The 24834-nt window shown below is 42.3% G+C and overlaps 1 protein-coding gene across 4 annotated transcripts in view; it reads left to right on the top strand.

Moving 5' to 3' along the window:
• SPON1 (spondin 1) overlaps nt 1-24834 on the top strand; it is a 391445-nt gene that overhangs the window by 158161 nt on the left and 208450 nt on the right. For all 4 annotated transcript variants that reach the window (XM_064492555.1, XM_031459977.2, XM_064492554.1 and 1 more), the window contains one exon: nt 10383-10489. Coding sequence is in view for 3 of the 4 variants with exons in the window: in XM_031459977.2 (XP_031315837.1) it covers nt 10383-10489 (107 nt within the window). In the remaining variant the exon portion in view is untranslated. The remainder of the gene's footprint in view (nt 1-10382; nt 10490-24834) is intronic.

The raw sequence follows: 24834 nt of genomic DNA, 5'->3' as shown, positions 1-24834 counted from the left end.
TTTTCTGTTACCTCAGTGACATTTAAATACTAACTTCCACCCGGCTGGTCAGCCATCTTAGTTTAGTCAGGAATACTGTTTCTTCAGCCTGTTAATGAATCTTATAGTCTAGGCAGAATTATTTTCTTTCTTTGCTCCAGAATTAGTCAGCAGTCTTTCCACTGCAAGTGACAGGAACAAAGTCTAACTAAAGCAAAAAATAGAATTATTGAGTCCCATATTTGGAAAGTCCAGGGGTGGATCTGGCTTCAGGTATAAATGGATCTCGGGACCTGAACAACATTCTCTCCCTCTCTCTTTCTCTCTCTATCTCCCTCATCCCTTCTCCCTTTCTCATTTCCTTTCCATCCCCCCATTTCACTTTCTCTCTCTCCTTCCATCCTTGATCTCTTGGCTATGTTTCTATGTGCTGGCATAATTTTTCTTACTGCAGATAAACTTTCTCCCAATGACAGAGAAGATAGCTGTCAACAACCTTCAATGAAAAGACTTTCAGTTAGTTCTGTAACTAAAAGAAAAGCCCTTTTCCTTGTAATTCCAAACTGAAAAATCCCAAGGAAGGATTCTGATTGGTCCAGCTGGGATATGGGATATGATATGGAGACAGACTGCATCTGGGTCACAGTCACTTCTGTGACTTAATATTTCAGGAGGGAGAGAGGGGACTGTGAGTCATAGCCCCAAAGGTCACATGGTCAGAGTAGGGGAGGATGTGGGGGTCATAGACAGCCTATGTCCCTTAGAACTTCCTACTATCATCCATAGTCCCAGCTACATTCCCTTGGCTGACATACCTCCAATTCCTCGGGAGCGTCCTTGCCCTCCATTCCTCTTCCTGTCCACATATTGGTCAGCTCAGGACCCACTTACCTGGCTCCCGGGTATTGCACGATGAGAGAGCACATGGGGGAAAGAATGAACTTCTACTGAGTGGTTGCAATGTGTTTCGTAAAACTTACATCCTTTAGTCCTTATGACAGATCCATGAAATGATAATTATGATCCGTATTTTAGAGAGAAGACATTTATTTTTTTTAATTCTTATTTTTTATTGAGGCGTAGTCAGTTTACAATGTTAGTTTTGGGTGTACAGCAAAGCAATTTAGCTATACATATGCATACGTATATATACTTTTTTCAGATTATTTTTCCATTACAGGTCATTACAAGAAATTGAATATAGTTCCCTGTGCTATACAGTAGGTCCTTGTGGTTTATCTATTTTATATATAGTAATGTGTATCTGTTAATCCCAATCTCCTAATCTATCTCTCACTTCTCCTCCCCCCCAGTAACCACAATTTGTTTTCTATGTCCATGAAGACATTTATTTTTAAATTTATTTTATTAATTTAGCAAAGTTTATATATACTTACTTCACAAACATTAATTCATTAGTCATCATAATAATAATGTGAGGTAAGTACTGTTACTGCCGTTTTACAGGAGATTGTCAGCTGTGACAATGAGACATTAAATGATTAGCCCAAGGTAACACATAGTAAACAGAGGGAAATCTGAACCCAGGTCTGTTAGCTACATCCATGTACATCCATAGCTACAGCCCTTACAACCTTAAATGTGCATGATCTTTACTATGGAGTGGGAGATGTTTCACCTCCTCCTGGGGATGCTGGGATCATTCTCTGAAGAAGATCATCTTGGGGAAAGCAGAGTCCAACCCCACCATACTCACTTGCTCACCTTTTAGCCCTGCCTTCCTGTCTGCCAGCCCGTCACCAGCATCATCTCCTGCTTGCTCCTCGCTGGTGGGCTGAATTGCCAGTTTTTAAGAGAAGCATGCGAGTTGCAGCTGCCCAGAGCTATGGAAATTGTACAGAGTCAGGAGGGGACCACTGTGACTTGTGAAATGCTCCGACAGTCCTGATAACCAGTCCCACGTTACAGGTTAAGGCAGCAGCTCAAGGTCATTGTGATTGGTGTGTGGGGCGTAAAGGATGAGGATCTCAGTAAGGTAGAGCAGGCGGATGGCAGGGGCTGGCCTCGTAACAGAACTGGAATCTGGTTCGGGACTTTCTCATTGAGGTTGTGGCTAGAGGGGTCTGAAACTGAGAGGCAGAGTGGGGAGGGTGGTGGCATTGGACAAGAGCCAATGAGGGCAGTAGGCATAGCAGATGCACTGGAGTTTATGATAAATGGTTGGCAAACCAACATCTGAAGGGCCCAGAAAGTTATTTGGGAATTAGGTGGGACTGGAATTTTCATATAATAAGAAGGGGAGAACTCCACCTTGGGTGGAGATTTGAGGCCAGACTCCAGTGTGAAACTTCAGTCCTCATATAAACAAGGAAGGCCAGAGAGGCCCTCGCCTTTGAGCTGGTTTTGGGGAAAGGGCTGTTATCCAATAATCACACAACTTCCAGCCTTACCTTCCTCGAACATAAATACGAACATGACGTTCCCTAATGCAAACCCTTCAGTGCCTCCTCCTCAGCTCCAGGGTAGTATCCACACCTCTCAGCAAGGCTTTGAAGACTTTTGGCTATCTTCCACTTCTCACCTTCCTCCCTTAGCTCTTATAACACCCTCCCTCCCAGCTTGCAACTCATGACATATAGACTTACTTTTGGTTTCCAAGGCCAAGACTGGCCCACCACGCCTTTCCTGCGACCTGAGATGCTGTTCCTCTTGTTCACTGGACAGACTCTTATACCTCATTCAATCTGCAGCTCAGATGCCACCTCCTCCTTGAGGTCTCCTTTAATTCCCCCAGTAGACTCAGATGCTCCCTCCTCTGGGATCCCAGAGGACTTCATTCATACATCCAAACACCCATCATATGTTACACAAAATATCTGCTGATGTTTCCTTTTCTCCCAGCTATTAGACTGTGTGTTCCTAGAAGGCAGAGGCTACATCTTTTCTCTCTGTGTCTCCAGAGGCGTAGTTCAAGACACTTGGTCTCTGCTCTCACAGAGCTTACAAGTTATTAGGGGAGACCGACATTTAACAAATAATCTGCAAATAAACATTTAATTAAGATTGGGTAGGGAAGGGAATAGCTCAGTGGTAGACTGCATGCACGAGGCCCTTGGTTCAATCCCAATACCTCCATTAAAAAATAATAAATAAATAAATTACCACCCCAACACCAAAAAAGATAATAAATAAAATAAAATGGACAAAGAGAAATTAAAAAAAGATTGGTATTCAAGAAAAAGAGAACAGTGTTGAAAGGCTATATTGTGTGGGGGTGGGAGGGGCTGAGGGAACCCCACGGGGCACATTTTCTTGGGTGTGATGAGCTGCAAGAAGGCTCTGTTCATGATTAGGACTTGCCCAAATGTCCCCAAATCCCAGCCCTGTGATGATCATCCCCAGAGGCAATTATCTCCATTACAGTCCTGTCAGTGGTCCTGCATTGGCGCCTACTAGACTTTTTCTCTGGAAGCTCAGTCATTGTTCCTGAGGACCAGCTCTTTGAAACTCATTGTTGGTTAATCAGCCTCCTAAGCATCATGGTCTTTATCATCATCACCATCATTTTCATCATCATCATCTTCATCCCCAGCATCACCAGCACCACCATCATCATCCTTTACAATCCTGAATCCTTTATGTATGCCATGCACTGTGATAAATGTTTTAGTCTCTTCTCCATTCCTGCAAGAAAGGCAATATCATTCATCTCATTTTAAAAATGAGCAAATGGGGAGGTCAAATGACTTGCCAGGGGTCACATATTTAATAAGTGGTGGCTCTGGGATTGTAATCTGAAATCTTTGCTTTTAACTAGTTCCTTGTATGTGCTCACAGGATAGCTCCAAATGGACCTCTTAAAAATTATTATTATTATTTTTTAATCCTTCATAAGCTTTTTTCTTAGATTTCTTGAGTCTCTTAATGGCCTCTCTTGGGAGGCACTTGGGAGGAGTCATTAGAGAAAAGACTGTATTATTTATTGCCAAGCAGCCATCTTCAGTCATCACTGGGACTCAGAACACACTGCACATTTGTTCATTTCAGGAGAGTCATATCATAGGGTTTTCTGGAGGAACAGGATCTCTTCTCTTCCTTCAAATTACATTGTGTAACACAATCATCATCCTGATAATTATAGATTAAAACACCACACTATTTCAGCCTCCAGAACCTCCATCTTGTGTGTTGTATTCAATAAGGGAGAGTAAACCCTTAGTTTTCTAGAACCTACAGGAATGTGTCATGCTGGGAAGCTGAGTTTATGGTTAGCTCTTTAAGTGCACTGCACAGATATACAGAAAGATGGCTACTTAACCACATTCAGAAACATTGCTTAATGGGGGAGGGTGTAGTGCAGTGGTAGAGTGCGTGCTCAGCGTGCATGAGGTCCAGGGTTCAATCCCTAGAACCTCCATTACAAAAAAAAAATAAGTAAACAAGTAAATAAATAGACCTAGTTACCTCCCCCCACAAAAAAACCCACAAAAAATTTTTTTAAAAAGTTAAGTAATATTTTTATCAAAATAAAACTTACATACAGAAAAGTTCACAAATCATGCAGCTTAGTGAATTATAACTTGTTGAATACACCCATGCAGCTGCCACCCAGATCAAGAAATAGAACATGACCAGCACTCCAGAAGCACCCCTTGTGCCCCCTCCAGATCAGTACTGCCTCCCCTTTCCCACACTTGTTACCCCAACCTGACCTCTAGGATCATAGTCTACTTTGCCTGTTTTTGAACTTTATATAAATATCATCATACTTTTTGTATTCTTTTGCATCTGCCTTCTTTCACTCAAGATTATGTTTGTGAGAAGCATCCATGTTGTTGTAGGTGGCAGCAATTTGTTCATTTTCATTACCCTAAGGCCTTCAATTCTATGACAAGGCTACAATTTATATAACCATCCCTGCCAATGGACATTGAGTGTTTCCAGTTGGATGCTGTTACACATAATGTTACTATGAACATCTTATAGGTGTCCTTTGGTGCACATATGCCAGGATTTCTTGATTTAGGACTGGCAGTACTGGGTTGTAGGGTACATATATGTTCAGCTTCAGTAAATACTGCCGAACAGTTTTCCAGGGAAAATCGCTCATTTTCAGTATATTCATAGTGTATGAGAGTTCTAGTTGACAACATTTATGTTGTTAATCCTTTTAAGATTAGTCAATCTGGTGGAAATGCAGTAGTATTTTACTGTGGATTTAATTTTTATTTCTCCATTGACTAAAGACGTTGAGTGCCTTTTCGTCTGTTTATTGGCCACTTGGGCACCTTCTTTTGTGAAGTATTAGTTCATGTATTTTGCCTATTTCTTAATCTTTCTCTTATCGATCTTATAGAGAGTTCTTTATATATTTTGGATAAAAGTCATGTTCTAGTTATATGGTGTGCAAATACCTCCTTCCACACTATGGCTTACTTTTTCTTAACAGTGTCTTTTGATCAGCAAAATTTTGATATCACTCCATTTATATATCTTCTTTGTTGTCAGTGTTTGTGTAATGTCCTGTTTAAAAGCTCTCTCCTACTCCAAGGTCACTCATGTTTTCTCTTATGCCAACTTCTAAGACTTTTATTGTTTTGCTTTTCACTTCTGGCTCTACAATCTATGTGAAATTTATTTTGTGTATAACGTGAGGTAAAGGCCACGTCACCTCTTTACATGTGGTTGTCCAGCTGTCCTAGCTTTTCACTGAAAATTCCGCCCTTCCCTCACTGCTCTGTGGTACCTCTTTAACGTGAACCAAGTTTACATATATTCGTAGAATTTTATCTGGACCTCACACTGTTCAATTGGCCTATTTTTTTTTCTTGTTATAGTAAACTGGCTTAATTTCTATAGCTGCGTAAGTCTTAATATCTGGTAGTATAAGCCATCCAAGCTTGCACTTCTGTCTCAAGATTGTCTTAGATATTCTTGGCCCTTTGCATTTTCATGTAAATTTTAGAATTGGCTTGTCAATATCACAAAAACATGCTGGGATTTTAATTTGGATTGCACCAAATATATACATCAATTTAAGAAGGACTGACCACTTTACAACGCTGAGACTACCAGTCCATGAACATGATTCAGTAAATATAATTGCACATGTGGTTCTTGTCTTTGAAGGACTTACAAATAAGAAAACAAATACTTACATGCAAAATATAATTTAATATTCTTTTTCATTATAGGCTAAAAAGAATATAATAAGGAATATATATGTATATATGAGTTATGCTGTGCATCAGAAATTAACACAACATTGTAAATCAACTATACTTCAATTAAAAAATAAATAAAATAAAAAATATGATTTAACGTTTCAAAAAGATACATGCACCCTAATGTTCATAGCAGCACTATTTACAATAGTCAAGACAGGGAAGCAACTTAAGTGTCCACTGACAGATGAATGAATAAAGAAGATGTGAGATACACACACACACACACACACACACACACACACACACACACAGGAATACTACTCAGCCATAAAAAAGAATGAAATAATGCCATTTGCAGCAACATGGATAGACATGGAGATTGTCATACTAAGTGAAGTAACCCAGAAAGAGAAAGAAAAATACTGTATGATAACCACTTACATGTGGAATCTAAAAAAATGATACAAATGAACTTATTTACCTAACAGAAACAGACTCCCATAGAAAACAAACTTACAGTTACCAAAGGGGAAAGGGGGTGGGGATAAATTAGGAGTTTGGGATTAGCAGAGAGGAACTACTATATATAAAATAGATAAACAACAAGTTTATACTGTATAGCACAAGGAACTATATTGAATATCTTATAATAATCTATAATGAAAAAGAATATGAAAAAGAACATACATATATATATCACTGAATCATTGTGCTGTACACCAGAAACTAACACATTGTAAGTCAACTATACTTCAATAAAAAAATGTTTTAAATATGATTTAATGTGGTCATTACCTTATTGATCATCACTAATTATAAGAGCTAATATTTATTAAGTGTCTGTTATAAGCCAACCATGATTTTGAGGACTTTACGTGCATTAATTCATTTATGCTTTGCCCTGATGCTTTAAGGTAAATGCTGATCTTATGCCACTCGTATAGATGTTTTTAATCTTAACAAGGTCCAAGGAAAAAGAGCATCCAGGTCTTGATGGGGAAGTCAGAGGAAACATCACAGACGAGGTGAAATTTAGCTGATTTTTAAAGAAGTTTGCCAGGGAAGGAGGAGGTGGAACATACCAGCCGTATGAAAAGTGTATGGAAATAAATAATAATGTAGGGTGAAATGAATATGGCTTTTCCGGAAACTGCCAGGGAGTGAGTCCCAGGACTGAAATGTAGAGGGGTGGGGAGTGGAAATGTGGTTGGTGAAGCTCCCCGGGGAGGCAGAGTCTGCGGGCCTTTCAGGCTATGGAGTTTGAGCTGTAGCCTGAGGCAGTGACTGTGCGGCAGAGGCTGACTGTCTGTCTTAGGTTGGGTTCCCCGGAAACAAATATTCATTTCCTAGGGACTCTGTGTATAGTACCACAAATCAGTGGCTTAAAACAACAGAAATGTATTTGCTCACCGTTCTGGAGGCTAAAAGTCTGAAATCAATGTATCACTGGAGTCGGGTCCTTCTGGAGGCTTGGAGGGGGTTTCTCCTAGCCTCTGGTGACAGTCCTTGCTGTGCGTTGGCTTGCAGATGCCTTGCCCCAATCTCTGCCTTTGTCCTCACCTGGCGTTCTTCCCTGTGTCTCTGAGTCTCTTCTTCTAAGGACATTGGCCATCTTGGATTTAGGGCCACCTTAATCCAGGATGATCTCATCTTAACTAATACCATCTGAAAAGACCCTGTTTCCAAATAAGGTCTCATTCCCAGGAACCTGGAGTTAAGACTTTCACATCTATTTTTGGAGGACACAATTTAACCCACAGCAAATCCTCAGCTGAGGATTTGGGTGAAAGTGACTTGTTAAAGAAGTGCTCCCAGGGGAAGCCAATAACGGAGTGGAGAAGTGAGCTGGGGAGGAAGAAGCCTTGCCAGGCTGTGACCCCAGGTGAGCTCTGCTCCTGCAGGGCCATTTTGAGATGTCAGGTACCCCTCAGAATCATCCTCACCTGATGCAAGGGAGCTCAGCCTTTCATTTTAGGCAGAGCAGACTCCAGTGACCTGAGCTGGAGCAGTCCTACAGGAATGAGCCACAGGTGCTGGCTTAGCCACAGCAAAGGCACATCAGCACGAGGGTCACGTTCCAGCAGTACGTAGTGATGCAGGCCCTCTCCCCATACAAGAAAAATCTCAAATAAACAGTCTAACCTACCACCTGAAGGGATTAGAAAAAGAAGAACAAACAAAGCCTAAAGTCAGCAGAAGCAAAGAAATAGTAAAGATCAGGGAGGAAATAAATAAAATAGAGATTTTAAAAAAATAGAAAAAATCAATCAAACAAAGAGCTAGTTTTTTAAAGAGTAAACAAAATCAACAAACACTACAATGGTAAAGAGGAATTTAAGGCGATCTGGGCAGAGCACCTTTTCCGTCTACTTCTTGTCCTCTGGTCCCCTTGCTCCAGAATTGTGTAGAATGACCTTGAAGGCCACCCCACTCCAGCCTAGATAACCTCAGACTGCTGTGGGGCTGTCTGTCTGTGCCTCAGAGATCCCAGCTCTTTCTCCTGACTTCATAACCATCATTTCTTACTCTTCTTTACTTCGTGCTTTTTTTTCCTCATCCTTTCTTCCTTTCTATCTGATCTCTTACAGACATCAGTAGCCAATCGGAATGCTCCTTTACTTTTGTGGGATGAGCTGACCAATCACAACAGGAGATGGGCTGACCAATCACAACAGGAGATGGGCAGTCTTTGTGTCTCCAAGTCTTCTCTGAGATGTCCTGTCGGTGGTTCATGGACCACTGCTATTATCCCAGATGGTGGTTTTAATTTTTGGATTTTTGAGATGTTTCATTTTTAGGACTGAAACTAGAAGACTAAATACCCCTCCCCAACAGGGAGTTGCTTATTAGAATCACAGAAGTATTACAGGTTCCCTGAATTAATTTTTAAAATTTGAAAATGTAGTCAACACTTGTGGAATACCCATACTATGATAAATATATTCAATATATATATAACAATGGGTGGAGTGTTAAACTGGGAAGGGGGCCGGGCCCTAAGTCTGCCCCTGGGTAGTCTTTCTACTTAGAGGGTGTCTGTTGAGATTTCTGTGTCTTTGTTTCCTATCTGTGGAATTGGAAGGCTGAAATGGAGGGTTCTTAGCATAGCTCTAATAGTCTATCATTTTATGTTTAAAGAACCTTAGCGCTTTAATGTAGGCAGTAACGTAATTTAAACCTCAATTTATATCAGTTTCAAGAAAGTTGAAATGAGTCTCTTAGATGCCAGGCTTTGTGCTAGGTGATAATGGTACAAAGAGAACTGAAACCCAGTTCTCCGGTGTTAACTCATAGTCCAGTGGAGAGGCTGGTAAAAGAGAATTGCAGTCCAGTGTGAAAATTGTAAGAAGGGATTTCCGTCTCAGGAGATTGGAGACACAAAGAGAGGGGTGAACATCATTAAGAAGATCCTTGAGCTGGATTTCCTTGAATATCTAGTTCTCTGGGTAGATGTGGGAAGGAAGAGTTTAATGTAGGCTCATAACTTCAACTGCTGTAACAAATAGTCCCCCACAATATCAGTTTATTTCCACTTTATGCAAAGTATAAGATGGATATTTCTGGTCCATGAGTGATTATCTGTGTGGTTATTCAGAAACCCAGGTTCCATCTTGTAGTTCTACTGTCCTTCTCCTGGGGCATCAGAGTCCTCTCCCCTGCATTCAGCAGGCAGAGATGGGAGAGGGAGAATGGAGAATCAGGTAGAAAGTTTGCATGCGCCACAGGCAGGAAGGAGCATGCGTCATGTCTGTCCACACTTTCCACTGGCAGGACTGGGGCACAGTCAAGGGAGGCTGGGAAGGTGTTCTAGCTAAGTACCCACAAGAAATAGGAAACGTGTTTTGGAAAACCCACAGCAGTCTCTGCCACAAAGGACATCCTACAGGAGTTTATGCTGTGAGCAGCTGGATTTCTCTTGGGCCAATCTGTGGAAGAGTAACATTAGATAACTGTTGAGACTGGAGTTGCTGACAAGGGACTATTTTTATCAAATTGTGGTTGCTGGGAGTAAGAGCTTATCACAGTCTTGGTGGATTCAAGAATTCCCAAGTGAGACTGCAGTTAGGGTGTAAACACCTGAAGGTTCTGAAATGTGAGAGGGAACTGGGTGGAGAGGGTGAAAGTTCACTACTCAGCAGAACGAGCCTTTCCCGCTGTCCGCGCCCCTCCCATCCACAGGTGTGCGATGTTGATGGGGAACTCACGTTTCTCATTTTGACAAATGGAAGGCAGCTGATTCTTAGGCTTATCATCTGCTTTCTTCTCTCACCCCAGTGACCCTTTCGGCTGCCCCTCCCTCCTACTTCAGAGGATTCACGTTAATCGCCCTCAAAGAGAACAGAGAGGGGGATAAGGAGGAAGACCACGCCGGGACCTTCCAGGTAAGACCCCTTCTGGGCTTTGCCAGGGACCCTTGTCACCCTGGTGGGTAGATGCCAAGTGAAAGGTGAACGTACTGAGGAGGTAGAGGGGGGTGAGGGGAACCAGTGTCTGAGGCGGCGTCCGTGCAGTTCCCTTGACCGTGGGCCAGACGGGCCAGGTCCATGGAAAGACCCAAACGGAGCAGGCAGCAAATGCCTCCAGTCTGCATGAAGGCCGCCAGGCAGGGCTTTCCTGGGGCTCTGGGCGCCTCTGGGCAGCAGACAGTCCGGCGTGGTAAGAGCGCCCAGAACCCTGGTGAGGCCCGACTGCTTTTCCTGCGCAGCCATTTCGTGATTGACTGGCAATTCTCAAGTGTACAGGGAACAAGGGCTTAGGATGGCCAGACTGGAGGGAGTTCAAAGCACAGGAGAAGGACTATTAAGGGAACGAAGAGATTGATTTATGAGGGAAGATTAAAAGAATTAAACATGCTTTGCTTGGCCAAATGAACAGGGCCGAGTTTAAGAGGTGGTAATGGTCTTTAAATGTCAGTCTGCGCAGAGCCGCTTCCTCCAGGGGAGGCTTCGTTTGACTTTGTACAAAAGGGCACAGCAAGACGAAAGTGGGTCAGGAGAAGAAAGGGAATCACAAAGGCAAGGGCCCTGACAGTGAGTCATATTTCACCGTGGAATATTCTTCCAAGGGAAATGGCGGGAACATCACCCCCTTTCAGAGGCTTAGAGGCCAGTGAGTTGTCAGAACATGTCCCAGAAGGACTGGGGCGATCCTAGGAGGAGGCCTGGCCAAATTTGCTGTAACCATTTCTCATCTCAATTTTCCATTGTTCTGGAATCCATTTTTATCTGGCATTTGCAATCTCAGAGGGAAAAAAAAAAACTCAAGGAAAAAAACGTAACACCTGTAACTGGCTGCTGGGGCCTCTGGTATAATTTGTGGGTTCCACAGAGGACCCTGCCCCCTAAAATAATCTTCCCCATCCAAAGACATCTTTTAACCCTTTGTGACTAGATTATAACTTTGAATCCTGTGATTTAAAAATAAAATCTCCAATGTTTAGGATTCTAGCCTAGTGGGACTGTCAATTCCATGCTCATTGTCATGTCCTCGTATGGACCTAGATGGCAGGAACTTTCTTGGCATGTATTTGAAGGCGTTACCCAGGAACAACACTGAGGATGGCCAGTATTTGTGGGGTACTTATCATATGCCAGGCACTGGGTTAAGTGCTTTACCTTATCTTGGTTTACCTTAATTAGTTTTCTTTTATCTTAGTTTAATTCCCCAAACAACCAAGTAGATAGGAATCATTATCTCTATTTTATAGGTCAGAAAATTGAAACTAGAAAGATTAAATCACGTGCCTAAAGGGCTAGTAAATAGGCCAGGCTTCTCTATCAGGTGTCTGATCCCAGCAACCAAATGGCTTTCCTATAGCACTGAACAAGCTCCCGGCATCGGGGTGTTTGGATAGTTCATCAGCACGGTTGTCATTATAGGGAAAGGCAGATTCATGCATGCATTCAGCCCATAAAGCACTAAAATATATTCTCCTTGTTCTTATTGTGCTACCTTACCTGGAGGTGTGGGTGATTTATGAGATTCAGGCAGTTGAGAGTTCTGGGTACCTGACTGACAGGAGGGGTAAAGTTCTAACAAGGGAAAAGGTAGCAGGTGGGAGATGGGGAGTGTGACCTTAATGTTCACTCAAACAAAACTGATCTGCTTTAAAATGGTGCTTGAATGTATATACCCAAATGAGTTGAAAGCAGGGGCTGGAACAGATACATGGACACCTATGTTCATAGCAGCACTATTCACAAGGCAGAAACAACCCAAACATCCCTTGATGGATGAATGGATAAACAAAATGTGGTGCATACCTAAAATGGAATATTATCCATCCTTAAAAAGGAAGGAAATTCTGACACATGCTGTAACATGGATGACCCTTGAAGACATTATGCTAAGTGAAATAAGTAGGCACAAAACACAAATATTGTCTTATGCCACTTGTATGAGCTACAGAGTCAAATTCATAAAAAGTAGAGTGGTGGTTGCCAGGGCCTGTGGGGGAGAGGGGAATAGGGAATTATTGATGAACAGGTACAGCGTTTCAGTTTGAGAAGATGAAAAAAGTTCTACAGGTAGAGGTGATGATGCTTGTACAACATATATACCTAATGCCATGGACTGTGTCTGTTAAAATGGTAAAATGGTTAAAATGGTACATTTCATGTTATATATATTCTAACACACACACAAAAATAATGCCTGAGCTGGGCCAGTGGGGACATGGCTTCTTGATGTTGTCTGTCTTAATTCATTAAATTGGTAGTTCTCTCTAACTCACTGTTTGGCTAAATCTTGGTCCTTGTAACTAGTTGAATACAGGACCCTGCTCACAGCGGGCAGTGAGTAAATGTTTGTTGAATGAGTAAATGAACAAATTATTCTTTCTGCTAGTGCCTATAACTCAGTCCTTTTTGGGATGGTTCCAAGACTCCTATCTCTCTGTGCATCCTTCTTCTTTTGGAGCTTCTGACATCCTTTCTTGTTACATCCCAGTGGTTCTCAAGAGTGTGGTCTCTGGATCAGCAGCATCCACACCATCTGGGAACTTGTTTGAAATACCACATCTCAAGCCCCACCCAGACCTACTGAATCAGAAGCTCTGAGGGTGGGGCTCCCACGACCTGTGTTTCAGCAAGCCCTCAGGGGGAATCCAATGCACATGTGAGTTTCAGAACCAGTATTGAAATGAGACGTGGACCCAGGCCATCCAACATGAACTCCCCCATCATCCCATCAACATATCTGTCGTTAGAGCCCTAGAGGGATGGAAGTGGGAAACACACAGGAAAAACGCCAAGCCACAGTGATAAGGCTGGTTTGCCAGTACTGTTCTAAGTGGTTTACATTTATTAAGTGACTTAATCCTCAGAGCAGTACTGTAAGATAAGCATCCTTGTCCTCTTTTTCACAGATGAGGAGATTGTTTCACAGAGCAATTCAGTAACTTTCTTAAGACCTTTCTCCTATAAGTGATACCTTCCAGCCCTGGCAGCCTGGCTCCAGATCCCGGCTCCCAGCCACGTACGTTGCTCCTCAGTGTTCACATCAGTGAAACAGTAAGGGTCTATCATGGCTTGTTTATCGTAGTAGTCTCTGTGCCAAGGGCTCTGTATTCATTAGCCTACTTAATTTTCACAGCAATCCTGTAAAGTCAGAATTATCCCCGTTTTACAGGTGATGAAACTTAGTCTCCAAGGGGCTAAGTAAATTGACCAAAGTAATCCAACACCTGTGGGGGTTTGGCGGGGGTGGGGAGGTGTGGGTGGTTGGGAGCAGAAGGGGCCCTGTGCCAGTGATTTTTCTCACACTCATCTCCCCACCCCTCCCCTGCCCTTGGGCTTAAATGTACACTTCCCTTGGGTGCCCAGGATCTCAGAGGGGGAGGAATCATAGCTCATGCTCCATCTTACCTCTCCAACTTCAGACTTTGTGGTCTCAATGCTTGCCCCCTCCCACTCTAGCATAAAAGTCTTTCCTCTCTGCACCGAAGCTGTCATCTGTGGAGTCATGCATTTATTCATCAGCATTTACTGAGTGTCTCCTATGTGCTGGGCACTAAGGTAGGCTCTGAGGATATAATGGTGAGAAAAACAGATACAGTCCTGCCCTCATGGAGTTTACAGCATCCTCCTTGTAATTGTGCTTTATTATCCACAGGCTTGGCAAAGAGTCAGCAAGTCATCAGTTAGAGCAGGAGCAGGTGATCAGAAACTACAAGTGCCAATGTAATTTAGATATACATAGCAATGAACAAATATTCAGATATACTTCTTTGTTAACACCCTCACTCCAAATATAACAGCTTCGAGGACTTAGCATCCACAACAGAATCCTAATACTTTTTAAAATTTGAAAGATGACATTCTTTGCATTCAAAGGACTCCAAGAGTGGGTGATTTTGCTTCTAAATGAGAGCGCCCTTCCTCAGAGCACAGCCTCACCAGGTACAAAAGGAGCAATAGTAAACGTTAATGCCCCTTTAGACGAAGTGGGCAGGGAATGGGGCTGCTGGGGACAGGGAGGGTAAGGGTTACAGCTCTCACCACCGGCAGAGACCCAAGGAGGAGGGGGTGGGGCTGCCTCCTCTGCTTCCAGCGGTGGCGGCTGGTCCAGCGTGGCGGCTTTGGCACCAACCCGGGTATCCGTCCCCGGCTGCCAGAAGGGAGAGGCAGGGGAGTCTCTTTGATGAGCTAGCTGGGTGTACTCATGGTTAATTGAAAGTGACAAGGAATGCAGCAGCTAGACTGCCTGTCCAGAAGTAATCCACCAATCCTTTCAAGTTATATTGCTGGAAACGCATTGCTCCCTGGAATGCTCCTGGCCCAGCCAGCTTCTTGGCTCTTTCTCCCTCCTCCTTCAGGTCTTGGCTCAGATGTCCTGGAGGGGGCGGGGGGCACCCCATCGCCTATTTGAAACTTCATTCCCCCTTCTACCCCTGAGCTAAATTCCCTATCCCTCTCCTCCCTTTTTTCCTGTTACCTTTATTGCCACCTGACATGCTATCTCTTTTACTTGTTGACTTGAGTATATTTGCCCCCACCACTAAATTGTAAGTTCCACGAGGCAGGGCTTTTGGTCCATCTTGTTTGCTGCTGTACCCCTAGCACCTCAAACCACACCCCCTCACAGACTCAGCACTCAAATTTGGCAGAATTTTAAGCATAGTACTTGTACTAAAATTCAAGCTGCTAATTTAGAATACGATTGCTTTACAAAGCAGTTTTAATTTAAGGCCCATATGCATCAAGTAGTTTAGGTAGTAGTCTGCCAATCAAAGGAAGAAAGCCTCATTATAAAGACGTGTTTTCCTGAGAAGGTTCCTTATCAATACCGTACAAACAAGTATCTTTTAATAACTAATTATTCCATATTCTTAGTCACCTGTTCATAAACTATTTTCATCATTTCTTTATTAACAATAAATATTTATTAGCACCTAATGGGTTCTGAGCCACGGGAGAAGCTAAAAGGGTTCTCAACACACTTTTCCGAAAATAAAATGCCATGGCCAGCCTGTTCCTAGGAATTCTCTCCCAGTTTATAGGAAAACTTCCTCATGTTACACTTACCTAAGCTTAATCATGACCCTGATAAGATATTAAAATTTTTCGATCTGCTATTCATTACGATGATTAATGGAGTAAAAGCTGTTTCTTGCATAAAATGTTTCCCCTTATTTGGTATTATTTTGCTAGAAGAGATTCCCAGAAGGGTAATTACAAATGCAAAGGATATGGACATTTTTGTGGTTTTGATGTGTGTTTCAAAGGTGATTCCCACCCCTGAGTCCCTCCCAAAATTTTCACACAACACTCCTTTCAACAACCTGAATATGGGTATTCCATCAGAGTAGCCACAGGAAACATATTCCCGTATCAGGACTGGGCATGACAGGGTTTGGGCAGGTCCAATTGATAGACCAACTCTAGCAAGATGAGAGCTAATGGAGGAGCCCAGAAAGTCACTTACTTAGATCCAAATAACCAATTGCACATGGACAGGATGAGAGATTTGGATTTATGGCAGCACATTAAACATACAACACCGAAAGTATCTCAGGGATTTTAGTTGCCTGTCAGTAAGTTCAAAATGAGTCACTTGTGAGATAGGACCACAGAAAACTAATGAGGTCTTAGGACTCACCACAGGAGCATGAACATGAGATTTAGACTGTCTCATGGGATTCTTAATCTATCCTGAGAGAGCCCACAATGTTCTCTTTTCTATAGAATATATCTTTCTAATGTAATAGAGATTACAGTATAAAATAGACAGTGTTTTCTTTCATTTGTTTATTCAAATATTTCCATAGCATTCATAGCACTCTGTACTTTTCCTTCACAGTGATTATTACCACTTCTAATTATATATTTGTTTGTAGGGTTATTTGTTTAATATTGCTCTGCCTCACCAAATTATAAGGCAAAACCATACTATTTTGTTCACTAGTGTATTTCTGTCAGCTAGCAATGTGCCAGCACATGGTGGACACTCAGTAAGTATTCACTGAGATGAACAAGTAAAAGCACTAATTACCAGCTGTGGAAAAGGCAACATACTAGGCTCTGAGCATATTGAGATAAATCATTAAGGCCTGGTCCCTGGTATTAGGAGGTCAAGATCTGCAGCAGAACTTCTCAACCCTGGTAGGCTAGGTACACTGGGGGAGCACAAAATGGGTTATGGGAGGGCCTGGATATTTATTTCCATGGTATTGGGGTGGTTTATTCTCTTTAGGGCGATGCTATACTTTCCTACCTGTGACATAGACTTGTATAGAAAGAATTGTATTGCAGCGTACTAAGTGCTGTAATTGCTGCACGTGTGCAAACAAGAAAGCAATCATTTGCAGGAAGTGAGGAGTGGGTGCTGATTTGGGAGAAAAGACATTTCTAGAGAGACAACTTTTAAAAAATTGAAATATAGTTGATTTAATGTGTTAGTTTTAGGTGTACAGCAAAGTGATTAAGTTAATACATATATACATATATATTCTTTCTCAGATTCTTTTCCATTATAGGTTATTACAAGATACTGCATATAGGTCCCTGTGCTATACAGTAGGTCCTTGTTGTTTGTTTTATATACAGTAGTGTGTATCTGTTAATCCCAAACTGCTAATTTATCCCTCCCCTCTGCTTCCCGTTTGGTAACCGTAGTTTGTTTTGTATGTCTGTAAGTCTATTTCTTTTTTGTAAATAAGCTCATTTGTATCTTTTCTTTTTTAGATTCCACATATAAATGATACCATTTAATATGTCTTTCTCCATCTGACTGACTTCACTTAGTACGATAATCTCTAGGTCCATCCATGTTGCTGCGAATGGCATTATTTCATTCATTTTTGTGGCGAGTAGTATTCCATTGTGTATATATTTATCACATCTTCTTTATCTAGTCATCCGTCGATGGACACTTAGGTTGCTTCCCTGTCTTGGCTATTGTAAATAGTGCTGCTTTGAACATTGGGGTGCATGTATCTTTTCCAATTGGAGTTTTTATCTTTTCTGGATATATGCCCAGGAGTGGGATTGCTGGATGATGTGGTAGTTCTATTTTTAGTTTTTAAAGAAACCTCCAGACTGTTTTCCATAATGGCTGCACCAGTTTACATTACCACCAACAGTGTAGGCGGGTTCTCTTTTCTCGACACCCTCTCCAGCATTTATTATTTGTAGACTTTTTGATAATGGCCATTCTGACTAGTGTGAGGTGGTATCTCATTGTAGTTTTGATTTGCATTTCTCTAATAAGCAGTGTTGAGCATCTTTTCCTGTGCTTGTTGGTCATCTGTGTGTCTTCTTAAGACAATAATATTCGAGTTATCTCTTTGGGTGGTTGAAGTTTGCAGGTGGAAGAGGGGTGAAGATATAGGGTTTGTGTGAAAAGCACTCTACTCTTTCCTCTATTTTAAAATTTGCTCTATTTCAATGTTTTAATCTATTTTGACCAGTGCATAGAGCCCAGTGAGGCGCAGTAAATAGTTTTTTAGACAAATGAAGGAAGGAATAAATGAATGACCAAACAAACCAGGGAGTAGATGACATGCCATGCTGGCTTCTTCCCTTTAGGAACCCACTTGCTGTAAAATGCCTCTGTGAGCTGTGATCCTAAAAGAACCATCAAAAAGCAACATTGGAGTGGGTATAGCTCAGTGGTAGAGCATATGCTTAGCATGCATGAGATCCTGGGTTCAATCCCTGGTACCTCCACTGAAAAAAAAAAAAGGAGTACTAAACTAGATTAAAAGCAACATCAGTACCTATTGTTCAACACTCAGTTTTCTTTTTTTAATTGCTTTTTAAAATCACTTGTAAGAAGAGTGAGAAGCAGCGTGGCACATGAGTGCCTGAGATGGACACTGGGTCCTCAAGCTGCCACAGCCCTGGTCTCTGCTGCCTGCTACCAAAAAGGACGAAAAGTTTCTTTCCAAGCAGGCGAGCCCTGAGTCTGGGAACCAGATGCCTGATCAGGACTTGAACATCATTCCTCTTAATAGGACACACCCCTTGTTTTGTGATGAAAAATACAGAAAAGGATAAATACAGAGAAGGATAGAGAAGAAATAAAATTTGTTACCTTATAGTCCAGAGATAATCATCATTATCATTGGTATATTTCCTTCCAGATTTTAAGTGTATATAAACACACACATACGTGTATATTATCTCCTCTCTTTCTTGAGGTGGTCATGTAGAACTTGACAGTGTCAGTGGTGGGCACACAGTTTATTATGACAGTAGAAAGCATTACTATTTTTAGGCTGATCTTCCTCCTAAAAAGGACCATGTATCTCATTATTCTTCCAATTCCAGCTTAGCTTTTCTATTTAGAATGTTCAGTGGGCGTCTGGAGAGAACATAGGTTTTGAGTTAGCAGACCCGGGCTCAAATTCTGCCTCTACCAGCTAAGTGAAGAACTCACTTCACTTCTCTGAACCTTAGGTCTTTTCATCTCTAAAGTAGACATGATAAAGATTGTTTTGAGTATCAGATGAGATAATTTATGTAAAATGCCAACATAGTGCCTGGACATGATGGACTGACCCTTCGTCAGCATCTCTTCCTTCTGAGCTAGCAGCCAGGGTGCCTTTTCCACATATCTGTGTCCAGCGAATCACAAACCCCATCTCTCTATAGTTGTAAATAAGACATCTCATCTTAGGTGCAGCTCACCAGCTGTCTGTCCAGCTCTACCAAGTGAGGGAAGAGCCAGGCTGCTTTAATTCTTTCTATCTTCACTGGAATATGATTGGGAAGGCTATAAAGGAAAATGAAAATTTTTAGTGGATACAGGATACCTAGTAAATAAAAACAAAACTCTGTCCCATGTGGGTGCTAGATGTTTGGCTGGGCTCCATTACTGGCTCTGTGACCTTCTCCCACACAGCCGCTTCACAGAAAACGGGGTTCAGATTAGATCTTGACCAAGCCTCTACACCCCAGGGAATGGACAGATGGAGGAAACCGCGACTATCACCTCTGGGTACTAACGGGTCTACATGCTCTATTTATGTTCATTCTTTCCCTCCAGGCTGTACGTTCCACCAGAACAGGGACTGTCTGTTCTTTCATGACTGCACAACCAGTGCTTGGTGCAGGTCTGCCACACAACAGGCGCTCAGTAAATATTTGTCACAACAATAAATAAATATTAATTTCCTGTCAGTCTCAGACCCATCCCATGGGGTAGCCACTGTTATCATCACCATCTTCTGGGGAAGGTAACACTGAATTAGAAATATGACAGAAGGCACAGAGCCAGTGAATGACAGTGAGCAGGGATTAAAACATCTGCAGTCTGTGCCTTTTTCTCCATTCAGCATCTCTTGTAGCTCCAGGGGCAGATGTGCGGGAGAGACAGACAGAAAGTGACTATTTGACCTTCTAAAAGCCTTTCTAGGTCGTCAGGGATCACACCCGTTTCATCAGCTCACAGACCCTCATCCAGACCTCAGCCGTTCACACGCCATCTCCTGTTTCCTCATGTTCACGTCCTGCTTTTATCCCATTTAGAATCTCTGTCCCTGCCCCCTACCCCAGCCCTCAAACACTTGCTACATTCTAGTTCTTCACACACTGTGTAGCCCTGATGTGTTAAATCCCTGTTTCCCTGCAAGATTCTGCAAAGAGGCAGAAGTCTGGGCGGCAGCCATCTCTCTATTCCCACGGCCTCACCAAGGCTTGGCACACCGTCCAGTTGATAAATGTTTTCCAAATTGACGGATGACCGCTGCCGGAATTTCTGGTCCTACCCGCTTGTTTGCTGGCATTCATTGGTCTCCTGCTTTCTTTCATTGGAACTAGCATTGTTTCCACATCTATTTTTCTAAAGCTCTGGAAATCATTTGCCAACACATGACAGAATTGTTCAGCAGATAATAGGTAACATTTATTACCCAAAGCATTTTTATCACATACATATCATGTAGCTTAAAAAGGTCAAAAAGTCACAATGTGGCTTTGTAAGCCCCTTATCTTTAGAATGAGAGTGATGACTGTCCATTTCAGATCTAACTACGTTATAGGATAGATCTTAATTCTGGTTTTACAAACACATAAGCCATCTGTTTGCCTTTTAAGTTTAAATTTAAGTTCAGTTTGGTTTTGGAGTTAAATCCAATGAACGAATGGATCATAGTTTACTTAAGCAATAGCCTATTATGGAATATTTAGGCAAATTAATATTATAAATAATTTTTATAAAGAAAAGCTTTTCATTTATTTTCAACAAATAGTTACTAAGTCTACTATGTACAAGGCATGTTGTAGTCTGTGAGACTATAGCTGTGACAAAACAGACATTGTGTTTCTATATTTTAGATCATTGCCATGGGATAGAGACCCCAGGTTCTGTAACGAATAGTTTTTTGGCTCTTGATATATATTATTATATCACTTTTTATCACAGTTAATCAAGTAGGAATTTGAGTAGGAGTCTGGCTCAGAGCTTCTAGAGAGAATGTGTAACTTTTTACCAAGTTACTTTGTCTTGGTTCCTCCCCTTGGACACAAAACTGTCCCTCCAGTTGACCCCCAGCTGATGTCCCCTAGTCCTTCATTTTGGGGAGGCCAAGGTGTTGGCTGGAAAAGTTCCCATCCATTTACCATGTGGTCACTAAACCCCGACCTACACATCCCATTCTTGTGCAGTTACCTCCTTGTAATCAAGATCAAGACCTTAGATTTTTGTCCTGATTAGTTGATTATTCAGCATGGTCCAGCTCTCCAGCATTTCAAGATTCTTCAGATTTGGTATCTTTCATCCAATATAGTGAATCACTGTCCTCACAGCCTGTGTCGTCAGCTAAGTCAGCAGTGCATGATGCGAGGACTGTGTGTTTCCTCTGCCCTCTGCCCAGGGTGCTCTTTCCCCAGGTATCCATAACTCCCGCCGCCTCCCTTCTTTCAGGTTCCTGCTCAAAAGTCACTCTTGTCAAGGAGTCCATTTCTGACCATATTTTGTAAAACAGAAACCCCAACACTCTTAATCCCATTTACCCTCTTTCTGTTCTCCATCTGACTGATCACCACCTGACATGGTTGATGTGGGCTTGCTGGTGTATGAGCTATTTTCCCTCATTGCAGGGTCAACTCCACAAGGGTAGGGACGTTGCTTTGTTCAGCACTGTGTCTGTCCAGCACTATCAGAGATCTGGCACATATCAATCAATTATTAAATAAATAATTAATAACAAGCTGTCAATTTCTTAGCTGTGCCTTTTTGAGTTCAGCCCTAAAAATCTTCATTTTTAAAAAAGATTTGTGTTTTTACAATATATTTTTTAAATTGAAGTATAGTTGATGTACAATATTGTATGTTACAAGTATACAATACAGTAATTCACAATTTTTAAAGGTTATACTCCGTTTATAGTTATTACAGAATACTGGCTGTATTCCCCATGTTGCACAATATATCCGTGTAGCTTATTTTATACCTGGTAGTTTGTACCGCTTAATCCTCCACCTCCATCTTGCCCCTCCTGCTTCCCTCTTGCCACTGGTAACCCCTAGTTCCTTCTCTACACCTGTGAGTCAGTTTCTTTTCTGTAAAACCTTCGTTTTGACAATGAAATGACACTGACTCAGGGTACAGGCAAGGATTCTGGCCTCCACTGTCAGCTCCTTTCCTTCCCAAAGTCAGCTGACATCCCTGGGCTTCCTCACGTGTAGGCACGTAAGAACACAGGCCCCCGCACACCACACCTCCTGGCCTCTTTCTAAAGCAGCCTGCACTTGTGCAGCTGTCTCTCTGGATCCTAGTATAGGACTTTGCCTGCATCCCAGTTTAGTTTGGTCAGTTTAGTGGCCACTCCACCTCTCACTGACTGCATAAGCTTGGGCTGCTTAATTTAACCTTGCCTGTCAACTTGGAATAATACTAATCCAAGGAGTTGTAAAGATTAGATAAGGATGTCCATTTTCTGCTATGACGTGTCAAGAGCCTGGAAGGCATCGGTCCTGTCTTCACAAGAAAAAATTGAAAATCTGAAAATCAACAACTCTAATTAGATCTATCAGTGAACTGAGCTCACAAGGCAAATGTCCTTCCTCGCCCCCAGACTGGAGAGCAGCATCCCTGGCCTCCACCCACCAGGGGCTTGTAGCACCCCCTCCCCAACCAGTCACGACAACCAGACATTGTCAAATGTCCCCTGAGGGACATAATCACCCTTCATGAGATCCACTGCCCTAAATGTCGCACTCTCCAAACTCAGTCCTGTGACCTTTTTTGCCCTTTTGTACACTCTCAGTTAGGCTCATCCAGTGCTATGAGATGTAAGTGCCATCTCATGGTAATGATGCCCATTTATGCTTCAGTTAAACACTTGTTGCCCACATCCATCATCTACATCTCAGCTGAAATAGAGGATAAAATAAGACTGTGGCTTTTCAAATTAGTGAGGATTTCAATCCCTGTTCTACTCTTGCCTAAGGAACTAAAGCCTTTTTCTGCAAACAAGAAACAGGGGACATGGAGGAGCTTTCCTGCCTGGGAGGGCCCCGCAGTGTCCTGCTCAGTTTCACTTCTCATCTAAACTCATCATCTCATTAACACTCCTGCCGTAGCCCAGAATTTCCTTATCATTTTTCTTAATACCGAACTGGCAAGCCTCCAACCCTGAATGACTTGTGCTTGCAGCTGAGCCAACTGTGGAGCAAGGACAGATGGATAGACTGACATGGTATTAGTTTCCTAGGACTGCTGTCACAACTACAGACTTGGTGGCTTGAAATAACAGAAGTTTATTCTTTCACAGTTCTGGAGTCCAGAATTTCAAAATAAGTTTTACTGGGTCAAAATCAAGGTGTTAACAGGACCGTACTCCATCCAGAGGCTCTGGGGGAGAATCTCTTCCTCACCTCTTCCAGGTTCTAGCAGCTGCCCCAAGTCTTGTCTTGTGGCCACATCACTCTAGCCGTCGCCTCTGTCTTCACACTACCTTCTCCTTGGTGTTGTCTTTCAAAACTCCCTCTGCTTCTATCTGTTAAGGATACAGATGATTGCATTTAGGGCCCACCAAGATAGTCCAGGATAAACTCCTCTTCTTAAAATGCTTGAATTAGTCATGTATTTTGCCTTATTTATAGTCAAAAATTCCATGTTTAGGAAGTAAATACATTTTGGAGGCAAGGGTGGGTGTGTGTGAATTTTTCTGCCTACCATATGCATCCCCTCAGAAACATTCACCTTGGAGGGCCCTCAACCTGCCTGGCAATCTGACTGAATTATTCTGGAAGGTTCTCTTTCCCACATCTCTCTACCGATTTCCTCTAATTCCTCACCTTTCTCTACCTTTTTCCACATCACTTTTTTCAGATAACCTTGTCTCTTGCTCTATAGGAATTAAAAAAAAAAAAAGGAAATTCCTGGACAGAACTCCTTAACTTGTTGGTACCAAGTTAAGAAATCTACTTGCATCTTTCCTCCCCATCCCTCCTACTAAAACAGTGAAGGAACCGTCCATCCTCCTAAGGCCATATTCTCTACTTGGGCTCTGGGTACCATCCTTGTCTGCCTTTTCAGGAACCCTAAATGCCCAATAACTTCTTCCTTTTGCAGAGTTAGTTGTTTCCTCTCAATTAGATCCTTCCTTCAGCTCAAGTTTTATGATTCTTCCTTCCTGAATCTCTCCTCTTAAAATAATAACAAAAAGCCTCACAATAAACAAAAACTCTACGCCCACCAGTCCATCACAAAGTCGTATCGGTTGTACTTACTAAGTATCTGATTCACCAGTTTCTTTGCTTCTCAGCTCAGCCTCAGCCCAGTTAGTTGTCACGTACCCCTGGACAACCATAGTGATCTCCTCGCACCCACTTCTGCCACCTCAGTGATTCTGCCCAGCACCCTTCAGTGGCCTGTATGACCAACATGAGAGTGCCACAGGGTCAGGACTTTGTTTCGTTATCTGCTGTACTCCCTGTGTCCCCAGCATCTGGAAAAGTGCCGGGTACTTAGTACGTGCTCAATAAATGTTTGTTGAAGGTAGTCAATTTATTCCTAATTTCAAGAAGATGATGAAATTCCTTAGCAGCCTATAAGGCCCAGCAAGGTCTGGCCCCCACTTTTCGTCTCCCCCTTGCTCCTTGAGCTCTAGATGCACTGGTCTTCTGGAAATACTCCATATTTCCTCCTGCCCCAGGGCCTTTGCACATGAATGTTTTTCACTGTTTGGAATGTTCAACCTGTATTTTCCTACCTAACACCTACTCAGTCTTCAGATTTCAGTATATATGTTGCAAGTTGCTTCCTTGGAAAAGCTTTC

The sequence above is a fragment of the Camelus dromedarius genome, chromosome 12, assembly GCF_036321535.1.
Source record: "Camelus dromedarius isolate mCamDro1 chromosome 12, mCamDro1.pat, whole genome shotgun sequence".
Classification (NCBI taxonomy): Eukaryota; Metazoa; Chordata; class Mammalia; order Artiodactyla; family Camelidae; genus Camelus; species Camelus dromedarius.
The sequence above is the reverse complement of the archived record's forward strand: the minus strand, read 5'-3'. Positions and strand labels throughout refer to the sequence as shown.